The sequence below is a fragment of the Chinchilla lanigera genome, unplaced genomic scaffold (assembly GCF_000276665.1).
Source record: "Chinchilla lanigera isolate Chin_1 unplaced genomic scaffold, ChiLan1.0 scaffold00092, whole genome shotgun sequence".
NCBI classification, from domain to species: domain Eukaryota; kingdom Metazoa; phylum Chordata; class Mammalia; order Rodentia; family Chinchillidae; genus Chinchilla; species Chinchilla lanigera.
This window is the reverse complement of record NW_004955493.1, coordinates 7,877,615-7,886,216: the sequence shown is the minus strand read 5'-3', so window position 1 is coordinate 7,886,216 and position 8,602 is coordinate 7,877,615. Positions and strand designations below refer to the sequence as shown.

At 55.7% G+C, this 8,602-nt stretch overlaps 1 protein-coding gene across 1 annotated transcript; it reads right to left on the bottom strand.

The window, feature by feature from the left end:
* Positions 1-762: 762 nt before the first annotated feature.
* LOC102026225 (syntaxin-4) lies at positions 763-7,475 on the bottom strand. Its single transcript, XM_005405291.2, has 11 exons — positions 7,028-7,475; positions 6,756-6,857; positions 6,549-6,648; positions 6,338-6,412; positions 5,642-5,712; positions 3,443-3,551; positions 3,292-3,368; positions 2,923-3,060; positions 1,262-1,372; positions 1,095-1,193; positions 763-1,012 (listed from the first exon to the last, which is right to left on the bottom strand). Exons 1-10 carry the CDS (start codon positions 7,433-7,435, stop codon positions 1,113-1,115), a joined length of 1,272 nt encoding a protein of 423 aa, XP_005405348.2. The 5' UTR covers positions 7,436-7,475; the 3' UTR covers positions 763-1,012; positions 1,095-1,112.
* Positions 7,476-8,602: the final 1,127 nt, after the last annotated feature.

Here is an 8,602-nt window from a genome sequence, read left to right as displayed (position 1 = left end):
ATCAGGGCTTAAACCCAAGTGCCTGTAGGAGCAGGATGCATGCTCCTTACCTGCTTTCACCCGGTAACCTCCAAGGGTCCCGGGATGCCGCAGGGGGCACCTGCTATAAGCAGAATGCTCACATAAAAGGCAGGGCCTCTGTCTGGTCACGGGGCCCGGCCTGCTCTTCCCGCTGCCCAGGCTCTTCTGGGCCTCCTTGCGTAACTGGCTCCTCCTCATTTAACATTTCAAATAAATATTGTCCCCTCTGAGACAAAACCTTCCCATCACTATATCTAAGGTAACCGGCCCTACTGGGCGTGGTGGCGCACACCTGTAATCCCAGCACTTGGGAGGCTGAGGCAGGAGGATCATTGTGAGTTCGAGACCAGCCTGGGCTACAAAGTGAGCTCAAGGCCAGCCTGAACTGCATAGCGAGACCCTGCCTCAAAAAGACAAATAAATAAATAAAGTAACCGGCCCAATCACTCAGTATCCTTTCCATGATACCTCTAGCTCTCGGCCTCAGGAATGCCAGAGTTCACACGTGCACAAACACCTCGCCGTGTGCAGGGGTGCATACTCACAGGAGACAGCACCGAGCTGGGCGCCCGATGCCTATGTCCTTTCTCCAGCCTCCCGCATGGAACAGTAGACGGGCAGAACTAGCCGCCTGTGGCTGCTGCGGGCAGTGTGGACCGAGCCAGGGATGACTGAGAGGTGGGAGGCTGGCACCCTCGAGGCCCTGGGCCAGCCCTCCAGGAACACACGTGTACAGGGGTCTGCAAGTTGTTTTTTTTTTTTAATTTTTTATAAAACCATGCGTCCTAGCCAAACAGGACACTGTGGGCCTTTGCCCTGGGAGTGGCCTAATGGGAAACGCCCCCGTGAATGAGCAGCTGCCAACTCCAGAAGAGCCGCTGGCCCCCTGCAGGGCCAGTGCGAGGACAGGGTCCGCTGGAGGCTCCACCCGGCCCCGCAGCTGCTGGGAGGGAGAGAGGGCCGGGCCCTGGGTCCCTGGTGCTCCTGGTGCCTGCAAGGGAGGAGGAAGAAGAGTGTGAGGGAGGAGGAGGAGGCAGGTGCAGGCAGCCTGGGGCAGGCCCACCGTGTCTCACCAAGGACGTGTGATGTTATCAGATCGCTGCGGTGATGCCAATGATGACGACCAGGATGACGACCGTGATGGACACACAGATGGCAATCATGATTTTCTTCTGTGGGACAGGAGGGGTCAGGGAGGTCACTCAGGAGGGCCAGGGGCCGGGGCCGGGGCTGCACTCACCTTCCGCGCCTTCTTCTGGTGCTCCAGGGCTAGCTTGACGTGTTCCTGCCCTCGTTCTACGTAGTCCGCTGAGCTCAGGATGTTCTTCTCAATCCGGTTGATCATCTCCCCCTGCTCAGAGAATGGGGTGGTTCAGGGAGGCAGGGATGACCAGCCATGGCGGAGCAGCACCTTTGGCCACCCCAGTCCTGGATGCTAAAGGACCCTCCTGGCAGAAAAAAAAAAAAAAGGGTCTAGGGATTTAGCTCAGTGGCACAGCGCCTGCCTGGCAAGCACGAGGTTGTGAGTTCGATTCCCGGTGGTACAGGAAAAAAACAAACAAAACAAAACAAAACCCCACACAGATCTGGCAGGACCAGACCTAGCTCAGACTCCTAGGGATGGCTTCCAGGCCCCCTGCAACCACAGGGTCCCTTCTCTCCCCTCTTCCCTGGACCCATACACCCTCCGTGTACAGTGGCGGCCTTGAGCCAAGGACCACAAATGGCTCACTTGTTTGTTAGTGGCAGGATCTTGCTGTCACTAACCGAAGGTGAGTGCAGCCCTGGCCCCGGCCCCTGGCCTTCCTGAGTGACCTCCCCTGACCCCTCCTCTCCCACAGAAGAAAATCTTGATTGCCATCTGTGTATCCGTCACGGTCCTCATCCCAGCTGTCATCACTGGCATCACTACAGTGATTGGATAACGTCGCGCGTCCTTGGTGAGACACGGTGGGCCTGCCCCTGTCTCTCAAGTGCTGAGATTACAGGCATGTGTACCCATACCCAGCGGCTCATACCTTTGTCACAGATGAACTTTTGTCCCCGCACGAATCTGCCTGAATTCACCCATTCTTCTAGGCCTGTCTCCCAGCTGCTATGAAGCCCTCCTTGTTTCTGCCTCCTCCTGGCACCACCAGCCACCAGGTCCCGACATTCCCATGGAACAACAGCCCTTTCCCATGACTCCTAGCTATAAAGGGGCATTGGCCAAAGCACTACAGAGATCAACTCCTCCAGGACAGGGCTGGAGGTTTACCTTAGCCTCACACCGGAGTTAGGAGAATGCCACTTAAACCCTAACATTGGACACATTTCAGGAGACAGGCCGTCGAGCACCTTATTTCTAAGGTACTAGTGACTGAACGCAGGGAGCCCTGAGCTGCATCCCCAGCTCTTTTACCTTTATTTATTTATTTAACTTTTATTTTGAGACAAGGCCTTACTAAAATTCCCAGGCTGCCTCCAACTTGCAATCCTAAACAAACCAACAAACAAAACCAACTTGCAACCCTCCTGCCTCAGCCTCCCAAGCAGCTGAGATTACAAGCATCTGCCACCATGCCTGGATTCTAGAGGGCAACGCTGACTGGAGTTCTTAGCAGCATAATGGTGGATGCTGTCAGTAGGAGAGGAGCCATTTAGGCTATTCCTGAGGTAGGCACAAGTGAGAAGGCCAAATGGGATGCTATGAATGGATACAGGAGTGACTCTCTGGGCAGCTGTGCAGGCAGGCAGAGTTCTGGGGATCTGGCTAAAGTTAGAAACCAGGGCCACCTGGGGCATGGCCAAGGGTGACAGACACAAAAGCTCAGTGGGGAGTCTGAGGAAGGTCAGCCCAGGTCGTAGCTGAAGGTTCTGACTGCACAGCCTCCTGACTGGGGGGCTTCCCAGGGCACCCACCTGCATCTCCACCTCCGTAGCCAGGAAAGTGAAGATCTCATGAAGCTCCCGGATACTCCGCTCCAGCTGCTGGATCTCAGTGTGCCGAGCTGAGATCTCATTTAGGGCCTTTCGAGTCATCTGTGTGTCCTTCAGTATCTGGGGTCACAGGAATAGGGGAACAGGGCACTGGGCGGCCAGCAACAGGTTAGACGTTCCTGAGGGGCTCCGGGGGCAGCGCTCTGGCCTAGGAGCCAGGCTTGAGCCTGACGGTGACTCTGGGAAGGCCCCTTAGTCCCCTCCAGGGCTTCAGTTTGCCCTCAGTGAAAAGGTAAGAGGGCTCAGAGAGGACAGGAAGCCCAGGACAGGGAGGCTGGCGCAGCCACTCACGTTGGATATGAACACCTCACTCTTCTCGCTGTTCAACGCCCGTTCCAGTTCCTCGTCGGACACCGTTCCAGGATGGACTGTGAAGGAGAATGGACGCTCAGAGCTGGCTCCGAACCCCCTGGCCCGTCCCAGAGGCTGGGCTGCCACTCACTGATATTCAGCTGCCTGCGAATGCGCTCCACATTTTTCTCCCGGTACTCGGACTGCACCGCATTGCACTTGTTGATGATTTCCACAAACTTCTGGGACAGGACGCCGTGCTAGGGACGGAGAACACGGGATGGGTATTGCGGGCCGCCGCCCCTCGGGCCTCGGCACCCCCAGGGCGCAGTAAGCAGACAGCACGACCTGTCAGGAGACTGACCCTGATTACCTTGTCAGTCTCCCTCACGTCTGAGTGGAAGCCAAAGCCTTTGCCAGGGCCCACATGGCCCTATATGGTCTTCTCCTGCCCTGTCGCCTCTCTGATCTGTCCTCTTCTCACCCCATCCACAGTGGTGCCCTTATCCTTCCGGTACAAAGCACACCCTCATTGCAGGCCTTTGCACCCACTGCTCTGCTGTCTAGAATGTTCATTACACACCTTCACGTCTCTGTTCACCTGAATGAAGCTCTCTGGTATGAACGTATGTATGTATTTTTGCAGTACTGAGGATTAAACCCAGGGCCTTCTCCCTGGGTCTTAACAGTGGCTAAAATGCCCAGGCTGGACTCACACTTAGGATCCTCCTGCCTCAGCCTCTCAGGCATACACCACCCTGCCTGGTTTATCTTCTTAAATCTGTTTTCTGCGGTGCTGGGAATGAAGCTTGTGCATGCTAAGCATGCACTCTGCCACGGAGCTCCACCGCCAGCCGCTCCACCTTATTTAAATTGCAACCCTATCTTCTCCCACCACTCTCTGCCCCTCTTCCGCTGCTCTGCTTTCCTTAATAGTCACTGTGGTCTAAAATAATTAACTCATTTACTATGGTGACCGTCTCATCCTGCTTGAACGGAAGTGCTTCAAGGATAAGGATTTAAAAAAAAAAAAAGGAAAAGAAAAAGGATAGGGATTTTTCTTATACAAAAAGGCTCCGGTACATAGTAGGCACTCAATGTATACATGCCAAAGGCCAGCGTCGATGCTTGACTAGAGGTGTGCTTGGGTGTATGGTGGTCACCTTGTTGCCCCTGTGTAACAGGTCCCTCTGGATCCCCGGCCTGTCACATCAAGGACCACCACACGTTCTCTCCGAAACACCCTTTCTAGGACATTTTGTCCCACTGATGCCTTAAATAAGTTTTTTTTTGTGCTTGCCAGGCAGGTGCTTGTGCCGCTGAGCTATATCCCCAGCCCAATAAGATCATTTCTTAAGAGTTCCTTTTTCCCACTTGCTATCGGGGGTTGGATGCAGGACCTTTGTACTGAGCCAGCCCCTTTTTGCTTTTTATTTTGAGACAAGATGTTAATAAATTTCTAAGTTGCCCAGGCTGGGTTCGAACTTGTGATCCTCCTGTCTCAGGCTCCCAGACCGCTTGGATTAGAGGCATGTGCCACCACGCCCAGTTTAGAGTACCTTCTTTTATTATTAATATTATTTGCATTAGTACACTCTATGTAGCCCAGGCTGGTCTCAAACTCATGTGCGATCCTCCTGCCTCAGCCTCCTGAGCGCTGGGATAGAGTACCTTTTAAAGAGACAAATCTCCTTTCCTTGACTCAGCAGCATCCTTTCAAGAAGTCCAAACCTCTCCATCTTTGATCTGGGGTCTTTGCTCAGGGCCCTTCTCCAAGCCTAAACTCCATGAACCCCAAAACAACTACTCAGTGGGCACAGGGTGGGGAGGCAGATCATTTCAAATCTCCTTACTAAGATGTCACCCCAGGGAAGTTCCTTTTCAGCGTTGTCCTAGGGAAGTTCCTCTTCCTGATTTCCTGAATTTGCCCCCAAGGCCAAGATGTCCCTGTCACACAGGCAGAAACCTCGCCAAGTCATTTCTGACTGCTCCCTCTCCTCTGGGCAGCGCCGTCAGGCACCACGTCCTACGTGAGTAAGGTCTTTGTCTCCTCCAGCCCAAATTCCCCATCTCATCTCTGGGAAAGCATGTCTCCCACAGCCAAGCTTAGGTCATGTCTGCAGACACAGCAACTCCTCATCGAAAGGAGGAGCAGAAAGCAGGATGTATAACGCAGCACCGAATCAGAAGATCCGGTTCTCCACCATGACTGGGTCCTTTCTCTTTCTGACACTCAACTTCCCCGTGTGGGAAACCATGGGCTGGAGCTGCAGATCTTCTCATACATCTATCACTTACTGACTACAAAACACTGGCTGAAACTTCCTAGGTCTGGAAAAAACCAACCCACCTGGGTTTTCCTCATTCTTGTGTTGATAGAATTGTAATTTTCATCAGCTTCCTCTTTCTGAGGCTCTATGGCTGTGGGAAGACACAAGGGACGTGGGCAAAGGAGTCTTGATCTCAGACTTCTGAAAACTCTTTGGGGGCCAGGACACGGGGCCAGGGTCATAGTCCAGCTACAAAATAGGGAGGTTCTTGTCTCCATTAGATTTTTTTTTTAGGGAAGTAGGATTTATATAATGACTAAGGGCGGGGGATGTAGCTCAGTGGTAAAGTGTGTGCTTGCTATGCACAAGCCCTGCGTTTGGGCCCCAACACCACAATACTAAATAAGTAAATAAATGAACGAATGGACTAATGCTGGACCTCTGAGAGGAAAAAATTTATTTTTCTTTGCATTACATAAGTGGCTTCCCACAAGGATAAGAGGCCTCCTAACAGAAACCGCATCTGTTTGCCCGAGGAACGCACACTGGGCAGGAAGACTATGTAATCTGTTTCACTGTAAATGAAGGAACCTGAGAGGCGGGCTTGTGCCATGGAAAGTACCGTGGACTGGATGCCAGGGGACAGAGCTTCCAGACACAGGCCTGCTGTGTGACCTGGAGGTACGACTGGCTTCTCAGGGGCACACACTTCCCAGGCACACCAGGAACGGGGCGGGACCCTAGGGGAGGATCTGTCCGAGGTCCTAGGAGCTCACCGTGCAGCTGTGTTCGGATCTCGCTCCCCAGCTGTGTGATCTCATCGCGCAGGTTCTGCAGGTCCTGCTTCATGCCTACGCAGACAAAGCTATGACTTCCACCCGAATCACGGCCGCACAGCCCCAACCTCAAGGCATCCACCCTGGCCGCCACCTGCGCAAAACTACAACCCATCGGACTGGGCAGGCGTGTGCCCAGGGGTTTGCTTACTCTCCTCCGGAAGGGGCATGCCCAGGATGGTGGCCTGCTGCTTCTCTAACTCCCGGACTTTACTCTCCAACTTGCCCATACTCTGCCGAATAGTCCGGACCTAGGGAGGATCACCGGGAGGGCGGAAAGAGATATGGGCGCCCCGACCACGCTGCTCCTCAGCCCTCCGGCCCCCTCGGGAGGCCAGGCCAAGACTCAGACCCTTACCTTCTGGAAGAACTCATCGTCCGGGCTCCCCAGACGGGCCGTGCCCGGGCGCACCACCAGCGCCACTCGCTCCTCGTCCTCCTCGTCCGAGCTGTTGTCCCCCTACCAGGGCCAGAGTCACTGGCACCAGCTCCTTGCTGGGGCTCTCGCTTTGCAAGCCCTACAGGCTTCCGGGATTTTCCACCCTGGCTATCAGCCACCCGCTCCTGCCCCAAACCAGGAGTCCTGCACTCCAGCCCGTCCGCCCCCAACCCTGTTCCCCGACTTCTCACCTGCCTCAGCTCGTGCGTCCTGTCCCGCATGGCGGCCCAAGCTCCCTCTGCCCGGTGCCTAAGCCCCGAGGGCCTCAAGATCCTAAACTCGGGGCCGGGGACACAGCTCAGCGGCACAGCGCCTGCCTGGCAAGCGCAAGGTCCTGATTCGATTCCCGGTTCCAAAAAAAAAAATCCTAAATTCGGATGTCCCGGACCCCACTCATACTGACATTCCCCTCCCGCACCCTGAGAGCCCCGACAATTCCATGAGCCGCCGGGGGGCCCCGCCCCTTGCAGTGTCCACAGTCGATAGGATGGAGCCGACCTCCGGACCCCCGAAGTTCCACAGGTTGGAATTCCCCTTCTTCCCCCCGCCCGCTCCTGCTCGCGGCCACAGTCCCGCCCCTCCGGGATGGTTCGGGGCATGCGCAGGAGATCGCTTCTGTTCCTCGCCCGAGGGAAAGGCAGGGCCGGAAGCTGCGACGCCCCGAACGGAAGCGGAGCCGCCGGGACGGAGAGCCCGCCCCCCTGACCGGAACCGTCCCATCCTAGGACGGAAATCAGGTAGTTGCCAAAGGGGTGGGACTGCGTCATTCGTACGTAATCTGAGAGACCGGTGTTTCACATCACCCCATGGCGCCCCCGCATCACGTGATCGTCTCGTCCCCATCTTTGGGGCCCGCAGAACGTGACTCTGACTGTCACGTGCCCCGCTCTGTCCACACTGTCCCTGGGCCACCGTCTCGGGGCGTCCCCGGGACCCCGGCCTCCAAGCTACGCCCCTACAATTCCCGCAGGTGGGGAGGAGGGCGCTGACCGCCCCCAGAGCTCCTGAGGCCGTCGATGGTGGGACCCCTGCTGAATTTGTCTTCGATTCTTTTGGGTACCGGACCATGGGCAGACTGAGGACTTAGAATGTGGGGCACGCCGGGTGTGCTGGCGCACGCCTGTAATCCCAGCACTCGGGAGGCTGAGGCAGGAGGATCGTTGCGAGTTCAAGGCCAGCCTGAACTGCATAACGAGACCCTGTCTCAAAAAGACCGAAAAAAAAAAAAAAAGAATTTGGGGCTGTCAGCTTCTTGGGACCTTGAAAGTCAGAAAATAATAAGATCCGAGTCCTCCGCGTCAGAATTGCAGGGTTTTGTGGGCAGAGAATCTGGGGGTGGGACGTGACCTCACCGAGGCACGACTCTCCTCCCGCATCGTCCTGGCGCAGCCTCTGACAGGTGGGCGGCCGGCGCCCCGCGTGAGCGCCGCGGTCCCTCTGGCTGCCCACCTTCTGGCGGCTCGGGCGGAGCGGGGTGTCTGCATTACCTTGTGTGGGCTGCTTCCCTGCCCCTACCGTGCGCCAGAGATCTAGTTTTGAACTTAACCAAGTTCAGCACGCAGCACATGATGGGCCTCTAAATATTTGTGAACAGAAGTTTAATCTGAAGATAAAGCCCCTGGTTTCCTGTCTTTAGGCGTCAGGTTCCTACTGGGCCGTTTCCCGAACCCTTCCCCCTGTAGACGTTCACTTGGCTGATGTTGATTGGATGCATAGTACGGGCTAGACACGGGCCTGGGGGCTGGAGATATATCAGGGACTGATGC

Coding starts and splice junctions, on each gene's coding strand:
- LOC102026225 (XM_005405291.2), bottom strand. CDS start 7,435: ATGCCCCGAACCATCCCGGAGGGGCGGGACTGTGGCCGCGAGCAGGAG. Junction 3,552..5,641: donor CAAGAATGAGGAAAACCCAG/GTGGGTTGGTTT, acceptor CTCCGTCCCTAG/CACGGCGTCCTGTCCCAGAA. Junction 1,194..1,261: donor ACCAGAAGAAGGCGCGGAAG/GTGAGTGCAGCC, acceptor CCTGTCCCACAG/AAGAAAATCATGATTGCCAT.